The sequence below is a fragment of the Passer montanus genome, unplaced genomic scaffold (assembly GCF_014805655.1).
Source record: "Passer montanus isolate IOZ18808 unplaced genomic scaffold, ASM1480565v1 scaffold15, whole genome shotgun sequence".
Lineage (NCBI taxonomy): Eukaryota > Metazoa > Chordata > Aves > Passeriformes > Passeridae > Passer > Passer montanus.
In genome coordinates, this window is record NW_024362051.1 from 1,669,764 (window position 1) to 1,689,712 (window position 19,949).

The window sequence follows — 19,949 nt, forward strand, 5'->3', positions numbered from 1 at the left end:
GTGTGAGAAATTAATGATGGTTTTGTAAGTGTCCACACTGTGGTGCTGAACCAGTGGGGCAACTGTCAATCTATATGATAATGTATCCCAAAACTTCATAAAATCAGTGATGTGAAGAAGCATTGATTTTTGAGCTAACCAGGGTTTGTGAGAGAGTAAGGCTAAGAAGTTTACTGAAGTTAACACCTCTGTGTACACAACAGTTGCTTCATACTTGCGTGATGTTTTTTTAAAAACAACCAAACACACAGAAACTCTTCTCACAGAAACTCAAAATGAATTCCACATACTGGCTTATTACTTGCTTGCTGTTTGATCATGTTGTTCTTTCTCCTATTAATATCATTGTTAGAAACATGAAAAATGGATTCGCTGCACTGTATTTCCAATTACTGAATAATTCACTTATTATGGGGAGGAAAATGAAAAACAAGTGAACAGACTCATTCTTTTATCAGTCTGTGACAGTGTGTATAAAAGTGGGTTCTGGGATCATTATGTTTTCTTAGACAAAAGGTGTGACACACTGCTGCCACTGAAATGGAGACAACCACCTGCACAGAAGTGAATTCCTGCTACAGCACTGAAGGCCAATCATTCCATAATGCCAGAATTCTATTAGTCAGGTTTTTAATTTGAAATTATGCTCAGAAGCCCTAACAAAACTGTATTAAAATCAATGGAAGTTGTCATATTTTCTGTGAATGGTATTATTAAAAGGAAAAATCAATTAACCAGTCACTGATTCTTTTCAAAACATGGGCTTCCTTGTACAAACCATTATTAGTAAATGCATATACCCTCCTTAGTTTTGATGAAGAAATGTATCCTGCAATGCCTATGGAGAGGATATATTACTAGAAGATTCAATTTAAATCAACAAAAAAAGACTGTTGTTACAAACAAAATCAATTGCACTTTGCTGAACTTCTTCCTATCAACACATAAACTGTAATTTTGCCCTGTTTGCTTTGACAAGCAGTTGCTTGTATTTTCAGAGCCTGGCACACCCACTTTGTTGAACCAAGAAAACTGTCAGTGAGTACAGGGAGGAGCTCTAAATAAACACCTACAAAAATGCTCTTCTGAGAGGTACCCACCATGTAGCAAACAGAATTTTACCCCAATATGCTTAGCAGAGAGCTGGTGTCACGCTGCTGGAACAGTTGCTCTGAGGGTTGATGATGTTAAGGAGGTTCCTCTTCACCTCCTCAGAATGACAAGATCCAAACCCCTTTGTTTCTATTTTAACTAAGCTGCGTTTACACTTTCATCACCCTATAGGATGGAGGTCAAATTCCTGAAAATCCTTTTTTACTATTTTCCATCTTGAGTTCTTTAAACCTAGTTGAATCCAGAAAATTCCCCAGGTAAGAACTTGAGGGTGAGCCACACCAAGGACCTGAATTTGGATGTGTGCACCTGAGAGGACAGTGCTGAACACAGGACACTCAGACTCCACTTCTCCTGCCAGGCTATTTGGTCACAAGCGACTGGTGCTGAGCCTGAAGTCTCATTTCTGAGAACACTAAACACAAGTGTTCTGCCCAATGCATAGATTTGCTTTGCAAAAGCCGCCCCAGTACCAGTAAAAAAAGAGCAAAAGAATTGTTTTTACAACTTCAAAACCATGGAAAAAATACCTAAAATTAAATCTGATTGTTACGAATTAGCATCATTGTTACAGCTATCAGCACATTGTGGATTATTAATATTACTTCAAGCTGTGTAGAAAAATCACATAGAAAAACTATTTCTCTTTGGAAATTTCTTTCTGCTTCTCATCATTAAGTTTAATTTAAGATACTCGGAGCACAAACTTCTGTGACAGATTATGGCATGAGAAGTAAATTGTAAGATCACACATAATATCTATCATATGATGCACATATACTAGTTTCCTGATAGTGATGCCAAAAAAACCCAAAACTATTGTAAAAGCAGGCAACCCTGACGAGGGCAGAGAATGATGAGGAGGACTCCATCTTAAGAGAAGGCTAATTTATTACACTATATTATATTAAAGAAGACTATACTATATTATACTAAAGAATACAGAAAATATACTTCCTGAATGCTAAAAAGATAATAATGAAAACTCATGACTCTTTGCAGAGTCACGACACAGCTTGGCCCTGATTGGCCAATGAGTCAGAACAACTCACACCAGAGTCCAATCAAGCAATCACCTGTGGGTAAACAATCCCCAAACACATTCCATGTGAGCACAACACAGGAGAAGCAAATGAGATATGAATTTTTTTCCTTTTCTCTGAGGTGTCTCGCTGCCTTTCAGGAGGAAAACCCTGGGTGAAGGGACCATGCTCAGAGAATGTGAATGCGCACAAAACACGTTAAAAACCAGCTTTAGGCAAACTGAGAAGGAGCAAACTTCACCTTTGAAAGCAGACTGGTGTATTTTTAATAAGTTAGGAATAGCAGATTGGGAATATACTGAAGCAAAACCCTACCGTTCTCCTCGTCTGACTTGTTCTCGTTGTCGGAGTCGGTGAGCGTGAGAGCCGAGTTCTCCCGGCTCGACAGGCCAGAGCTCCTCCTGGATTTGATGCCTCTGCCCCAGAGCCTGATGGCGTGCTCCGGGGACATCCCTCCCTCCGTGTCCGAGTCGTTGTCGGAGCCTGTGCTCAGGGAATAGCCCTGGTGCAGGATCCCTATGTCCGAGCAGTACCCGCTCCGGTGCGGAGACGGCTCGCAGATCCCCAGTTCTGCCAGGGTGAAGTTTGTTCCTAGAAGGACAAGTGAAAAAATAAAAATTAAGTCATTTAAAAAGCTAGGGGATTTATTTTCAGCTTGAACATATAAGATCTCTTTTTAGTTTTGCTCAGTTCTGCTGTATACCAATGAATTACTTAGAGAACTCTCTGGTGCAATGGTATAGCAAGTCTTAACCTTAAAAATATTGAATGTATCTTAAAAGGATGAAATATACAAAATAAAGGTAGGAAAGGTCTCTAAATTCTAGGCTACTCTTTTGCTCCCAAATAATTAATCACTTAATTCACATAAACCTCATGACAAGTGCTAATAACACGACCTGCTTTAGTGTGTATGTAACCTCATATTTGTAGGACAGAGAATGAGCTTTGAAGTCATCCATCTGATTACTCAAAAAGAGATTTTTTTTTTAAAAAATGAAGCTCATTTTCATATACACAAGTCATTCTCAGAGGTAGTGAAAGAATGCAAATCTATCAGTGAGAAAACATGGAACTTTGTCACTAGTTTTGTATTTACATTTGGTGCAAATGGTAATTTAATATCTGATAAAGAAACCAAGACAGACCTTACATTGTAACTGTTTTCTTTTTCCCCCATATTCCAGAAGAAAGAATGAATCGATACCAAAATCAGAAGGTCATTTGGTTTAAAGGCAAAACTTTCTGAGACAATGTCAAAACACGTGACCTTTAGCAGTTAATAACGACTCAGTGGACAAAATCTTATACATTTTTAAAGCACACAGAGGCCCCCAGGGTTCTCAGAAAGTCCAGAGTTGCTGCCTGATTTCTGCTTATGTACTTGTTTCCTACAGTAATGAACAGGGCAGTAAAAAAATAAAGGGAAATATTCACTGGTCTCTAAGGCTTTCAAAGATTTTGAAAAGCAAAGTAATTTGAGCTTCATTACATTGGGTTAAAAACAAAAACCAGACTGAAGTTGCTGGCAATATAACTGCTAATTATTTAACTAATTCCTTAATTCACAGGGAAACCAGATCAGTGATCTGTGTTTCTAAAACAGTAGTTTTATTTAGCCCAAAATCTGTTTCTATTTTTTCCTCTTCCTCTACATATTTGTCAGAATGAAGCTAAACAATGGAAGTTCAAACACTAAATAAAACACACAAATGTCTTCTACTAATAAGAAGGTAACTAGATTTTTAAGTATTAGAACTTCTTTCTCAGATTAGCCATGAAAGCTCATAGAGTTTTAAATCCATCTGGCTCCCCTTTCTGTATCAGCTCTCTCCAGTCTCATATCTGACTACCAAAGCACATTTTGGATAAGGGGTGTGTGCACACGTGTAAAATGTAAAACTTGGGCCCAGTTTAAATTTATTCCTGAAGCTCATCATTTAAAGGAAGGGGATTGATTTCTTCTGGAAGCCTGACCTATATCCTCAGCCAGCAATGACCAGGCTTGGGTGTGGCTCTGTTAGCCTGAGGTCAAACAGCCCCACAGTGACACTGGCCACATCCAGGGGAAGAATTCTCACCAGACAATGCTTCTCAAGGAATGCAACATTTAGTGGCAATGTGTAAAAAGAATATAGAAAGTCTGACATTAAAAAAGCCAGCTCCAAATTAACCCAAACCCATCTAGTTAGGAGCATATTTTATCTGCCTTCTAATATTTAATGTAGTAATCAGAAATTTAGTGGTTTATACAAAAGCAAGGAACTTAACAGTTCTAAAACTGAGCTACTCAAGTGCACTTCAGTCTAGAGATTTTTTGCTTGTGGTTGTCTTTTTGTCCTTTTTTTTTTTTAATAAGTGAAGAGTTCTAGCATGACAGATAAAGTACTGTTAAGGAAACTGTAAACTTTAATCATGTGCAATTGCAGTAGAAGACATTTAACATAATCAGTTTGATTGATTAGGGTTTTGCTTCAGCCATATTAGCAAACTAAGCTTAGACTTATTAAGAAAAAGGTCAAAATCAAACCAAAATGAATATAAAAAATGGACTGAACTGAATCATAGTAGCCCACCTCAGGTAATGTTGACATTAGATACATGCTAAAACTACTAAACTCATAATGAAAATGAAGTTTTCAAATTTTCTTGTTTGCTGGTGGCATGTCTACAAATACACACAAATTATGAATATATTAGCTTAATGGAGCTGTTGTACATACACAGTAAAGCATTTTGATTATATTCTTTGGATTTTAACAGCCCTTACAAGCACAGATGATTTCACTTTGATTAGCATCCTGTTCTTACTTTGTCTGAGGAAAGTGGTATAGGCACTGAAATACACTATTCACAAAACACATTCACCCATTTGAGTTTTATTATGTGGGAACTTGGCATTTTCCAGTAACTGACAAAATTTTTAAAAATTGAGAAGTGGATCATATCAAGAGCACAAATGGAATCAGCCCCTGAACCCCTGGGAAAGGATTTTCTATGCTGCTTCTCAGAAATCCCTTTATAGTCTTATGACCTGATGGCAGACTTGAAATATTCTAGAAATTTCCCCATCTAGTAAAGACATGTTCTTTGCTGGTAGATTTTAAATTAGTTTTATATTCTAACTGTTGGCATTTGCTTCTGCAAAATATTATTTGAGACTTTTCTGTAAGGCAGCATATCATGGCAGAATAACTTGTCATTGGATAATAATTTTTTAACATCTACATATCTACATATATAAAGTAGGGTTTCAGATATGCATTTTACATCTAAAAATAGAAACATGTATCTCTATGATTCCTGATACTTTCATAGCCCTTAATTGACTAAAATCTGAGGAAAGGAAGTTGGAAATACTACAGTTATATTCTCTAGACCTTTTCTTATTCTGGACCATGTTCTCCTACATGCCCTGTTTTCCTAAAATGAAACTGCCCACATGTCTTGAATAACATATGAACTGCTTCCACTAACATATTCTTCTCTCATTTACTCAGCCATTAGTGCACATTAAGGTACTAATGCCATCACTAGACCACCAGTAGACCTTGTATATTCACATAGAGGATGAACAAAATCTGGATGCACAGAAATAATATGTCCAGTAATTCACAGAATAAGCTGAGTGGGAAGGGGATCAGAGTCCAACTCCTGCCTTGCACAGGACAGCCCAACCTTCACACCCTGTGCCTGGGAGCATTGTCCAAACACCTCCTGAACTCTGTCAGGCTGGTGCTGTGACCTCTTCCCTGGGGACCCTATTCCTGTGCCAAACAATCCCCTGGGTGAAGAATCTTTTTCTAATATCCAACCTAAACCTCCTGACAACTTCAGGCCCTTCCCTCGGGTCCTGCCATGCCTCACCATAGAGAAGAGATCAGTGTCTGACCCTCCTCTTCCCCTCACAAGAAAGGAGACTTTCTGTACCTTGCTGTATATGGAACAAGGTCTCTCCTCATTCTCCTCTTCTCCAAGAGACCAAGCGCCCTCAGCAGCTCCTCACATGGCTCCCCATCAAAGCCCTTCCCCATCCTGGCTCCCCCCCTTTGGGCACCCTACTATTACTTTGCAGATGAAGCATAGTCTCATGAAAGATAAAAAAAATACCTAAATCATTCCATATCCACTCAGCCCACCAGAATACTCCATGTATTGAATATATATAATATAAATGGTATATATATAATACTGCTGATGACAAAGTTCAGCAAGAACAACCCAGCCCTCCTTGCCCCAGTGCCAGCACAAACCACAGCACTCAAGAACTGCAGAGAGGAAAGGCAGGCACAGCCTGGTCAGGGCTAAAGGTTTAGTGTCTCCTTCAAGGAGCATCATCCTTACAGCTCTATTGATAGTGGGAGCCCAGGCATAGCAAGACCTTGTAGGGGACAAGCAGGGCAGCAGTGCCATGCCCTGGCCAGTCCGACTGCTCTGCTGTGTGCCCACAGACAGAACGCTGGGCCACAAGCCAGACTGCAATGCCAGCAGGCCAGGGTGGCTTCTTACAGTGTGAGACAGCACTCCCTACACCTGGGGCTTGCAGGGAGCTGAGAGGAACTGAACTGCCCCTCCCTGGAATGTCACTTGCAAAGCAGGACTGAAATGTGCAGGCAGAATCCATTCTTGCACACTGAAAGCTTTTTTTCACATTCTTGTAGCGTCTATTACTTTGCTGGTGAAACTAAGAGAAAAGAGATGGGTAACGTCGGATCCTTATTTGTGGAAAAGAAAGAAACTCCTTTGCCTTGAAGAACACAGCACCAAAAATAGAAAGTCACAAGGTTTTTGCTTTTTCACATGAAACAGAGCTTAGTATCTCCACCCTCAGTCGCTTCATCCCCTCCTGCAGAAACCACTAGATGGTTTTCATTAAAGGAAGGCAGTTAAACCCAGCTGCTCCCTTAAGGTGTACATAATCTCTCATACAAAAACAGATCAGCAGTATTCTAGTTTAGCAGTGTAATATAATGTTATGTACTTGATCATCATTGCCCATAATCTACACACTGTGAATACTCTCTCAATAGAATAGATGTTTTCCTTTAAATGAGGACATTACTTCTATTATCTCTTTAGTGCACTTCCTTGTACAGAAATTTACTGTTTCAGTTATTTAGGATATAAACACTTACTAACAGTGTGTTGAATTTAGTGATGTACTACTGTATTCATTATCCCTGCTAAGTCTAGAAAACATCACCATTTAAGCAAAGGTTACTTTCACCTAACCCCTAGGCAAAGGTCTCATTTGGCTGATCACAAACTGCATGAATTGCCCCTCTGAAGATTAATCTAATCCAGCTGTGATCGCTACAAGATGCCTCAGAGGAAGATCTCTGAAACCAGTAATGCACAGATAAGATAAATCTGCCTTCAACACGACATCAAGTTCAAGACTGAGCTAAGTCTAAAATCAAAAGAATAAATATAATTCATAGTCTTTGCTACTACAATGTTACAGAAAGTAAGAATAACAAAAATATATTGATTTAAGACATTCCATCCTTTGTCAAGTTTTTGATATGTTCACAGCTATAATGATTTTGCTGGCAGGAGTTCCACAATTTAGGTCTAATCTCTGGAAGAGGTCTTTCTTTTTAAAAAACCTCTAATGCACCCTTAATTTTTCTCAGTTCTTTATAAATTCAGTCTGCTCTGGTCCCTTCTGCAGCAAACTGACTAGAAGCAGTAAACAGAAATGTTTGTGCCCGTTGGAATGTGTGGTTTGAATGTAAAGTTCATTTCCTAGTTCCTCCTATCAATGACTGAAGAATTATTTAACAGTCTTTTAGAAACTGCCTTGCTCCTTTCTGACTCTGATGCCCATGCTGGGCTACTCTTGGCTGGGATAGAGTTGATTTTATTCTCTGCAGCTGGTATGGGGCTGTGAGGGTCCAGCTATTGCTGAGCAGCTCTTACACAGGGTCAGGGTGTAAGAACTCTCTTTTCCTCTCTATCCCACCAGCTGTTTTTCTGGCACCACCTTATGGAGATGAACCTGATTTTGATGATATTCTGGCTTAGGCAAAACTATACATTTATGGCTTTTTGCTCAAGTGCTTATGTTGATTGAAGACAAAACCAGATCTGAGAAGACAAGAGGATGGAGCTAGGTAGCAAACATGACAATTCATTATCTACCCCACACAGCCCACACTGAAATGCAACCCTTCAGGCTAACACTTTACTTTCTTAGCCAATCCTTCCAACTTTTCTAAGCTCTAAGGAATGGTAAAAGAAGAACAGCTTCATTTATTACAAAGGGATGTGTTATTCCTACCATTCCTGTCCATTCTCAAACCTGAGGGAGACAGATGTATGCAATTCTGTAAGCAATTGCTCTGCTCTCCTCTGTGCTTCACCCTCCTGTGCTCTCCCTGGGTGCACTTCTCCTCCTTCTCCTTGCTGATTAAGTGCCAGCAGAAAGAAAATTCCAGGCTGAGCCTCCCCTGTTATTCTCTGTCAGGCAGCAGAAGGCTGGGAAAGCTCTGCTCAGAGCTGACCTCGTGGGCCAGCAGCAGCTCCTGGGCACACCTGAGAGCTTCCAGCACTTCTGCACTCAGACTCCAGGAAATCAGTCAGATGTCAGCAGAGATGCACAGACAGAGGGGAAAGATTCCCGGCCTTGGAATCTCCCATTCAAAGCATGGAGATACCTTGGTTTAACCATCACAAGTCACTGAAGGCAACATGAAGGATTTTCTCCAGCCTCCATCTTAGAAGCTGTCCCTGTCCAGTCTCCAAACAAGCCAACCCCAAGAGACTAAAATTCAGTTCCTGTTACTTTTTCCTTTACAAGCAGCAGAAAAAGAACAGAAAGTGAAGCCTCATAGCAAATCATGTAGTTCTTGTAAACTCCTCAGCTGTGGTCCGAACACCATCAAAGTAATAGAGGGTTTTGGAGGTGGTGGTTGGGATTGTTTGTTTTTTCAGGTGTTTTTAATAGAATTTTATTAAAAAGAGTTAGAGCGCATATTTTCTATTCCCAGCCCTGAAATGGATCAAACTATGGAATATTTTGTTAAATGCCTATTTCCTTTTGAGAGATAGTGAATTTCTAAATAAAATCCATCACAGAAATGCAAGAAAATATTAGGAATTTCTTTGTACTTAAAGCGATAGCTAGCATAAATAACGCTGAAATAACTATTTTCCCTTTTTTTTTAATGTTAACCAATCTGCTCAACCTGATACTATCTCCTGTCACACAAGCATAATATTTTCATATGAAGGAATAACAACTACAGCTCCATGGACAATGCAAACTTGGAAAAGTAGTCAGTCTTAAAGACAATATAAGGAAAGAATGAAATGCAATCCCAAGAGATGAGAGCTACCATTTAGTATCTGTATTGACTACGCATGCTTGCAATGCACACTTAAGCTCATTTGGCACAAAGCAGTACAATAATTAAACCATGGTCCCACAGAATTTAAAGTCAGTTTTCATCAATAAAAAAATGAAAAAATGTCATTTTTGTTCTAGTCTAGCTCAGAAGATTTAGGTCTGCTGTTGTTAAAGTATTTTCAGTTGTGTAAGAAAAGGACAGTGAGTTCTCCTTAATTTCCAGTTGACTATCTCTCTCTCCCTTATATATATATATATACACACACACAAATACAAAGTACTTTTTTGATAAAATCACTGCATGGCTGTTTATCTTCACTGATACACTAATCTGAGTTCAATTATTAAGAAAAAGCGCTACAAAAATCTGTAGTAAACAACCAGCAGATAAATGAGCTGTTGATACTTTGCTGAATTAATGTAAAGCCTTTTCCTTATTTTATATTCTTAAATCAAGATTTTAAAAGTGACAAAAGATAAAGCACTGTTCATGACTTGATAAATAAACTGTGCTCTCAAGAAACAGCAGAAGTCAATGGTAATAAGCTTTCATACTTCCATGACTGTTTAATTGGGAATTCTCAAAAAACCTGAATCAGCTGTCAACACAGACAAAACCTTAATTATTTCTCTCTACCTTGCTTCACAAGCTGAGAACACGGCTACTCTATATTTTATGAAGGTCCCCAGGCACATATAAAGATTTCTGAGCACTAGCAGCTGTCAGCTCTTTAGTCACAAGGTGCTTCTTCGCTGTAAATACCATGTCACTTAGAAATAACGGTAATGTAAATTGTAACCTGTACAGTAGAATAAAAAGTTTAAACCATTACTCGGCTGAGAACTTATGGTTATATTCTGAATGATGTTGCTCCTAACATGCTTCAGAAATGACAGAAATACCAGCCTTTAACTCTGCATTTCTAATCCTACTAGGAGCATCATCAGTAGACCAATATGAATGACTTTTAGGACTGAGAAAATAATTCACCTAAAATGAAGAGGTTCCCCAATAAATAAAACACTGTGAACCGAGAAGCACTTCAATTTAAAAAGTCACATGAAAAATCCATATAAACTTCATCCAAACTTGAAGAATAACGAAATTAAAATCTTTTGAGCACTATAATTTTGGAGTAAAAGATAAATATCTTATAATCAGGTATCAAGGGAAACAGATTAATCTCTCTGAGAAGTTTACCTCCAAACAACATCTTCTTTAATTCACCAATTGTCTTCATTATATGAGATCAGGAAACATCTGTATTTATTTGACTGAATTATAAACTGCTTTCAGCTTTTCACGTTTAATCCTAGCTAGATAATTAGTTATTTTCATCAGCCAGTCAGTTGTGGTATTATGAATTAATCAGTTGGCACCAATCCAGATGACGACTGGTCCTGAACTTTGCTACAGACAAAATACAAACCCTTAATACAGGATTTCTTTCATTCTCCCAATGAGTACTGTTTGCACGCTGCACACACAACCCCAAGCACACAAACACAGGGATCTGCCTTGCTGGCACACCCAGAGCTTGCAGCAGCACTGCAGAGCCACCAGCTCCGCTGCCGGAGCTCACTGGTCATGCCAGGCATCTGAGGACCCGTGGAGGAAGGAATATGATCTCCTCCCATGTGCCTCTTTTCCTCCCCTACCCTGTGGTGTTTTCCAGGCAGTCACAACATGCTGCTGTTGGATTTGTTTTGCTGGTCCCTGTGTGCCCCCGTTGAACACCAAGGTTTCACCTGTTGCACTCAGCAGTGCTGGAAGGCACGGGCCGTTCCAAGGTTATCTTCCCACCTCAGCACCCCAACTCCCCTTGGTTAATGAAAACTCCTTCTCTATTTCATCTACACTTCTCTGTGTTTCAGTGGTTTAGAATTTCAGTAGCAGTGTTTTAATTTAGACTACTTTTCCCTTCTTCAATTAACAGAGAAGATTTGTGTTATGCGCCAATAAACAGGTTATAGATTCTGTTTATTCAAACTTTCTGCTGTTTGAAACTACATCTTCTATAAATGAAGAAACTACAATGTTTTGAAACTACATGTTCTATAAAACTCCATTGGAACAATTGGGCCAGTTGTTGCACTTCTGTTGTCCTTTCCCTCTCACTTTTGTCTCAGATGTGAAGGACTGCCAGCACTGACTTTATTGGTTAATAATACAGGGACATGCAAGTGTGCCAAAGAGTGAGTCAAGCTCCTACCATCACTCTGCATTAAGTTTAACAGGTGGCAGTGTGCAATCCCCTGAAGAGGAATTATCAAGATATCTCAATTAGAACAACAATTTTGTCAAATAATCTTTTATGTATGGGAAAATGTTGACCCTGAGTTTCACAAATTGACTTTAAAAATAATGATTTTCCCCTACTAGATCAAATATTCTACAGAAGAAGCAGTTGTAATTTAAAAAATACTGCACTTGTCTGGCACTTAATTCGGCATTAAAAATTTTTCAGCCTAACCCCAAAATCTTTGTGAGGCATTATTTTTGAGAGATTATACAGAAAATACTACAAAATCAGACCAAAATTTCGTTGATTTGAGAGAGAGTTACTGTGCAGGCTGTGTTATCTGACTATTTTTAACACACACGTCATCTCAATTCCTAAGTGCCTTTACTTGCTTCATAAGTGCCTTGCAGATCAGGTGAAATGATAAATTCACATCTCACTGATAAAGGTCAAGTATGCCTAGGCATCACACCATTACATTATTATTTTTTTATTTATCATCATCGTTATTATTTTTGAGTTTGCAGATTCCAATTATAGAACTCTTCGGATTTAGCAAGAGAGAGATTGGATTATTCATTAATCCTCCCACTAGTTCACACTTTTCAGCCTACCAACATTTTGCAAAGAAGCATTTTAGGCTAGTTCACATAATTCCCTTTAGCTTGTATGGGAGCCACAAGCAGCTCTGAACCTTAAATCTCTGAAAGGGAGTATGGAGTATGTAAGGAAAAAACCCTCTCCTCTCTGCTGCTTACAGGATGCCTTGGATGAGAGCTTGTCCATTCTGCTGCCAGACTCTTCACCCATGATGTGAATACTGACAGCAGCACTGCCTGGTACTGTTGGATGTCCTTTGCCTGTGGCTTTGCAGTCACTGTCTTATCAGAAAAAATTCTGTTCTTAATTACCAGTGTGATAGGGCACATGAGCTAAGCTGGCTGGTGGCCTCAGGTGGCTTAAGCCACCATGACGGGCTCTGGATATTCAGATTTATCCATCACTTTCAGACTGATGAACTCTGATTCGGCTGAGCATGCCAGCACCTCTATTTAAATTTCAGATTTGTGGTTCTCAAAGGCATTGCTTGCTCTATTTTCTTTTTTGTTATCTCTTTAAAGACTTCAGAACAGAGAACAGGCATACATGTCACAAAACTACCCTTGGATTTAAGTTCTTCTACAACTTACTTTTGTTATGGCAACTGAACACAGAAAAAGTTTTATAGTGCTTTGGGGTCTTTTTTTGCATAGATTTTGTTTTGTTTTTTGGATTTTTTTTTTATTTTAAACTGGAAATTTGGTGAACAATATGCACGGATACAGAATCCAGGAGAGAACTGTTTGATCCTTGAACAGGAAAGCCTGAGGAGAAAACCCTCCATCCAAAAGAGTGAACAAATCCAAAAGTTTCTAAGGATTTCTGACCTGGAAAGTCACAACAGAAATCTATAGCTAAAGTAATCAGAAGTGTACAGTTGAGATAAGCTGTGGTCCTCTAAATTATTTTAGGGATAACTTTAAGAAGTCTAAAGCAGAAACTCACAAACCAAGTCATTCAAATTCAAATATGTTCTCTGTAAGAGGAAAAGATAACTCTAGTTTAAAGAATTTTTGGCAAAAATCAAGCACTGAACTAGTGATATTCCTGTTGATCCTTCTTAATATTACTTGTATGTAAGAACACATTTGAAAATGAGCTTGGGAGTGAAGTTGTTTTCCAATTAAAAGCAGGCTAACATGCATAGGCAGCACAGCTCACCCAGGTAAACACTGCCCTGCCCACGTGCACCCCAGAAGTGCCGGGGGGGTTGCAGGCTGGGGCTGCAGTGGCTGTGTCTCCACCTCACACAGCTCCCTGGACCAGTCACATCCAGCCTGAATTAGTAAAGCCTGACCTGAGAGCACTGGTAGCAGAAAATTTGTGAACAGGAAACTGGAACAAGCACCACAAGGCATATGGGCTCTTCTAACTAACCCACTGGAGCTAAAGGAAAATGAGAAAAACATTGCCATTTGGTTTCCATTTTACCTAAAATTAAGGGGTTTAATTTTTGACCTATTTAACAATACTTGCCTCTTCAGAGTCCCACTGCAGGCACAGCACTCAGCAAGTGGGTAATACTGCTCAAAATTTGTTTCCATTGCAGAATAATGCCACTGCTTTTTTTAAATCAGCTTTTAACATTCCTGTTATCAGGAAATGCCCTTTTTAGAGGGGAAAAGAAACCTACACCAGCCTGCTCTTATGAATGCCTCAAGCATTCAAAATTAGCAGTGAGAATCCTGTGGATACCACATACTCTCATCTTAAGAGCAGATGTGGCACTGTATAGTCTTGGTATTAAGTACTGCCAAGGTTCCTTTCAAGCAAAGAGCTATTTATCTACTTAACACAGAACATAACCAACTTTTGTAAGTTTCATATATTACATTTATTTCAAAATGCTTGGCATTATTAATCCTTTTTATATTGTTAATATAAAGATTCTGCTTCAAAACCCCAGAAAGTTTATTTTTTTCCTCTCTTTTTTGCATTGCATGCACTGATGAACTAGCCTGCTCAGCAAGCATTTAACAGATTAGACACTTGAACATGGTTTCAGGCAATGCTCTCTCATGTTTCTGCGTATTGCCTGATAAACACTTCAAAGTAAACCGCTCATAAATATGAAATGAAAAGCCAAGAAGTCGTTATGCACAGCTTTGAGATACAAATCTCTTTATTCCCCTCTGAAGTGGAATTTGATTGACATAATGAGTCATAGATCCTGTCCAGGGACACACTGCCTTATCCCCTTTTCCTCAGGAGACAGGGAGTCTTTAAAGAAATCCACTTCAGAACTTTCTGATAGACAGCTCCAGGAAAGTTGAATACTACACAAATGTATTATTTTGTATTAATACCTTCCTTAACAACTGTGACATGTGTCAAAGATTGACTCCAAAGCCCCAACATCTAACCCTGTTACAGGAGGCCAAATCCGAGATGTCCATTCTATCTCATTATCACGGACACAGTGACACAGGGCCACAAAGGAGAGCTCCCAGAGCCACAAGGGCTGTGCTGAGCTGGGCTCTGTCCTGTGCTCATCCCCAGGGCCCCTCTGTGAGCCTGGGCAGCAGCAGCTCCATCCCCAGCAGCCAGGAACAGCTGGTTCCTGGTGGAGATTCAGGAGGAACAGGCGAGCCCTTGTGCTGCTCCACCTCAGAGCTTGGCACTTCCCTTTTTCCTTTCCTTTTTCCTTTCCTTTCCCCCTCCCCTGGGATTGGCACCAGGAGCTGCAGCAGAACTGCACCCTGCACTGCTGGCACAGCCCCTCCTGCCCAGCTCTGCCCACGTCCCACCCTGGGGCCAGAGCAGAGGGGGCTGCCAGGGATGCTCCCACCCAAGGAGCTGCACATTGCTGTGACCCTCATTAGAAGGCAGATTTATCAGGTACAGACCCCCACAGTCATTTCCTACAGTTCACAGGTCCGTGCTGTGAAGGAAATTAAGACTTTCATGTGAGAAGGAGCAGTTAAAACCATCTAGCCTGAAAAACCTCTGAAATGCTAATTTGGATATTGCTGGTAATAAATGATACCCATATGAAAATGACAAAAACTATGTAATTGTTGGTCATTGCTATTCCACAAAATGTCTATTCCAATAAAAGTCAAGCTTTAAGCCACCACAGTGAAACTGCTGATCAGTAGTGCCATAAACAAAATTATTGTGCAATAAATTGCTACCCTACAATGTTATATTCACAACCTGCATTTGTAGTATTTGTGGAGGTTTTTAGAAGGAATCCAGAAAATATCTGCCTAAATTAAGACGCAACTTCTGGCACTTGATTTGCTAGCCATGCTGTATACATTAAATTATCCATCATTACTGGCTTTCATTAGTCTCTACTCCCTATGAAATAATCATACACAAAGTACACAAGATCCACCACTCACAACTTGGCTTTCTTTTGTTAGTGGTAGTGCTATTATTGGTGTTATACATGAGTCATTCACATGATTTATACAATAATACATACATCATTAAGATTTAAAAGGCAACAGTAAAAAATTAGTTTAATTTGTGGTGTTCAAAATGCACTCAATTTTTTTTTATTTTTTGCCAATAAAAATGAAAGGCTAATATCTACAAAAAGCACACAGTAAAACAATGAAATGGAGAGAAGACTAACTATTAAGATGACTGAATTCATATTACATGTAAATAATGAAACATTAAAGTCTAATTTTGCAGAAAAAGGCTGAAAGGGAGATTTAGAAGCTTAAGATGATGAAAAAACCACAATGTGGTATTGCCCTCCATCTACAAAGAACATCTCTGCCTCTTCTCAGTCACTGAGATTACTCACACATTGTTTTTCCCTCTGAAATGTTTCTTGTAAAAACTTTTACTGTTGTTATTTATTATTTGCAAATTACAAACACGTTTTGACCCTGCTATATTGCGAGCACTCTTCCTTCTCAGACATCTTAATGGCCTGCCCTGGCTTCTCTAACCACTGGTAAGCAATAAAGATTTACACCAAAATACAACAACATGAATTGCAACAAATATTGAGCAAAATGGGCAAGTGCTTGAAAAAGCCCAGAACTAAATCAAAGCTTATGATTCTAAACAGACATTCTCCCATTTTGCAATTTTTGAATATGGATTGCCCTATGTAAATTACAATTTTTTTCCCCCAAATTGCAACTTTTTGTAACTATTTTGAATATTTGTGAAGAATCATTACCATACACAGAACTAGGGAATTCTGGCCAAGTACCTTGGCACATATCTGAAAAAACTGTCACACCCAAGTATTAATTTTAACACATGTATTATTCCAGTGTTGATGGATTGCCAAATGAAAGGCAAATAAGGCATCCAAAAAATTCTGAATTACTCAGTGTTCACAGGTCTTCTGCAGCCCTCACAATTCCTACACAATCAATATCACACATGCCAGTAAAATTACTTCAAAAATGAACTAGAACCTAAAATAAATACCTTTTTAATGATAAATATCTTAGAATAAAGCATGTTTCTATAAACTAATGTTATTGTAAGAGATGACACCACAGTTACTGAGCTTTCCTTACAAGATGTGAAATGTTTGGGAAGGGTTTCAAGCAGCATTAGGTATTCTGATGAGGTGAACAAGCACAGTCGCCACTCACCCCCTTGGCTCTGTCAGTCACCTCAGCACACAGAAACCAAGTTGTCACTGGGAAAGGAGCTCCTCAGAGATCTGCAATTGCTGCTTGACCTGCAGCTGAAAAGCAAGTGCTTTTCTCACTAGATCTATTAGCCCTTTGACTTCATTCATTCACTGGCTAATATAAATACATTGCTAAAGTGAGTGATTAATTCAATTTCTTTGGTGAAAGTGATAAATTCTTGAAGCCTCTAGAATGGTTAGCCATGGAGGTTCCAAAACATAACTGGAACATATCAAACGTAACATATCTGTCATTTGTATTTAGAAATCTGGCAAGGGCCATTAAGTTGTTGTTTCTTTTTCTTTTTCCCTCTTCAACTTCTCTCCAAGAATAACCTTTTCTTGCTGCGCCATAGTTCCATGTAACACAGACACCAAACTAATCATCATATCTCTTAACTTTTATTCAGTAACTTTGTGCTGGAAGCCTGTTCAATAAATCAACATCTTTCCATTTCTTTCCTGTGCTTTCCAGGTTTGACACCAACACAACAGCTGAAACAAGAGTTCACTGTTCTCCTAAAGGAACAAGGCTTCTCTCAGCTTAAGGAGTCAGACAACCTCAAAGAGAGGAAGAAACCCCAAAACCACCTTTGCACACACTGCTGAATTCTCCCCTGGACAGAACCAACAGATTTTTTAAATTGTCTAAGATGTCAGTGTGTAACAAGGAGTCTGGAAAGCATTCTGACAAAAACAAGGGGAATCTGACCTGACAGTCCATTGCTTTACATGAAAAATGCCATTTTTTTTCCTTCTGTATTTCTGATCTCTTACATCTTGGCATCTTCTGATCCAAGTATGGCACTGTGCTGAAAACACTGTACAAAGCCAATTTCCAAACTAGAAACAGAAGTTTCCTTCCAATCGTGTGGACAATTTTCTTCATTTATAACCAGACAGAAAATATATATAGTCAGTTTTGTAAATTAGGGGTGTGTCAATCAAACAAGGACCTCATAGCTGGATACATTGGGGTAAACAAACCCAAACTTTGGGAACATTTCTAAAGGCTTCCTTCCCTGCATAAGTCTCATTCTGAGAAAAGAAGGAATACCTTTACAAGTATTACAATCAATTCTAGTTTTGCATGCTGGAACTTACATATGTAAGAGACAAGCCCTATCTGCGAGTTCACTCATCTCAGTTGCCTTCAGCTTTGGTTCCAAACACCAAAATACACACAAAAATGCCACTAAACCCCACAGAACTCTGAAAAAGATGCGAAGGAGAGTATTTCACTTTTGAAGGTGCTGGTAATGCTGACGTTCGTATTCAGTGCACAGAGAACAGCTGCAGCTTAGTCCTAAGAAATGAGCAAGAGCATTTTCAACTCATGCATATGCTTATATTTACAAACAAATTCTTCCCATTTATGCCAATTACTAAAAATTATTAATTTAGCTAAAAATTTCTGATAAAAAGTGAAATATTCAACAATCTCGTAAGTCCAAGCTTATTTGAAAGCTGGCAACAAATTGGAAGGATATGGTTTTGAAGTCAAACTAAAAAAAAAAATAAAATTAAAATATAGATAACTATATATATTTCTTTGTTTGCCATTTTCAACAATGACACACATTTCCTAGTACCCTCAGCTCAGTGAACAATTAGATGTGGGCAGAAGAAGCTTCCTTGGAGGAGCTGCACTGCACAGCTGCCTGAGCAATGGCCAACAACAACCTGAGCTCCCATCACTTGAAGGCTGCCTTCTGACAGCCTGCATTTCAGTGATGGAAAGCATGATCCTTCCTACACACTATGCACTGCACTATGCATTTAGTCCTTGGAGAGCTTTCAGAATGAAAAGACCATAATTATTACTACCATCATTATTATTAATGAAAAATACACATGTAAAATTAGGTTTCGAACACAGTGTTTTATAGCCCCTATTTGTCTCTGTGGACACACGCCATAATGGCTTTAACAGACCTTTAACACTCACTGACTAATTAATCTTTACACTCAGGACCCAGCACTGAGTTTTATTCAGTGAGGAGCAGAAAATAGCATCTGTGGATTGGGCTTGCAAGGTCCACTGCATGAATAAATTGACAGGCTACAGGAAGAGTTGGCATTAAACAGCTCCTCTCCTCCCCTCAGTACTCCTGTAAGAGCTTTCACCAGCCACTGAAGCTTCTCCTCACAAACTCCTCACATACAATTTATTTTTATTTCCTGAAGTGACTCCTTTCAACCTTACAGGGACTCAGTCTTCCAAGTACATTGACACAGATAGGAAAAAAAAGAAAAATTACAGGGACTAGATATCACTTCAAAATAGAACTGCATTCCCTACACAACCAAAGTATGCACCAGAAAATTCAGTTTGACTATGGAGAGCAAAACGAACCATACAAATTAATAGACCTCAGCAATTTGTCAGAAAAACCTTTAGGCTTCCATTTCCAACTCAGACAGGTTTTAAATATGAAAAAGCACAAAGAAATATTCTGGAAGAAGAAAGCACAAAGAGAAAATACACCACGCAATTTCTTAATAGAATAAATTCAATCTTTGCTCCTCTTAAAAGAATTTTAAAGGTATTGTAAAAGAATAAGCATATAAGGGTAAATTTCCCTCAGCTCATTTGCATGACACAGTTATAGTCAATATAGCCTACCCAAGGTCCTGCCTTACTTTTGCTGTAAAGCCAGGCAACCAGAACACCATCTTCAGCTACAAAAAATAAAGTATGTGTTTACTAGTCAAGCCCCAGTGGTAGAGATTTCATCAAGATAAAATTACCAAGTATTCTGATTTTTTCCCAGTATAGGTAAACCCTGGTAACACAATGAAATTCCACGTCATGGTATCTGTTTCATTCTATGAAGCTAACTTCAGGAATAGCTTAATCCATTTCTTCTATGCATAAAATGATGTTGGGAACCAAGCCTTGTGAGCTGCAGCACAGTCAGCAGCAATGATAGTACAGCACTCATTTTGAGAGTCAAAAAAAAACTTCCCTAGGCTGCTGCTTTAGC

General features: G+C 38.9%; 1 protein-coding gene across 1 annotated transcript in view; it reads right to left on the reverse strand.

Annotated features, from left to right (window-relative positions):
* TENM2 (teneurin transmembrane protein 2) overlaps positions 1 to 19,949 on the reverse strand; it is a 616,650-nt gene that overhangs the window by 443,598 nt on the left and 153,103 nt on the right. The window contains exon 4 of the mRNA XM_039701625.1: positions 2,472 to 2,747. Coding sequence (XP_039557559.1) covers positions 2,472 to 2,747 — 276 coding nt within the window. The remainder of the gene's footprint in view (positions 1 to 2,471; positions 2,748 to 19,949) is intronic.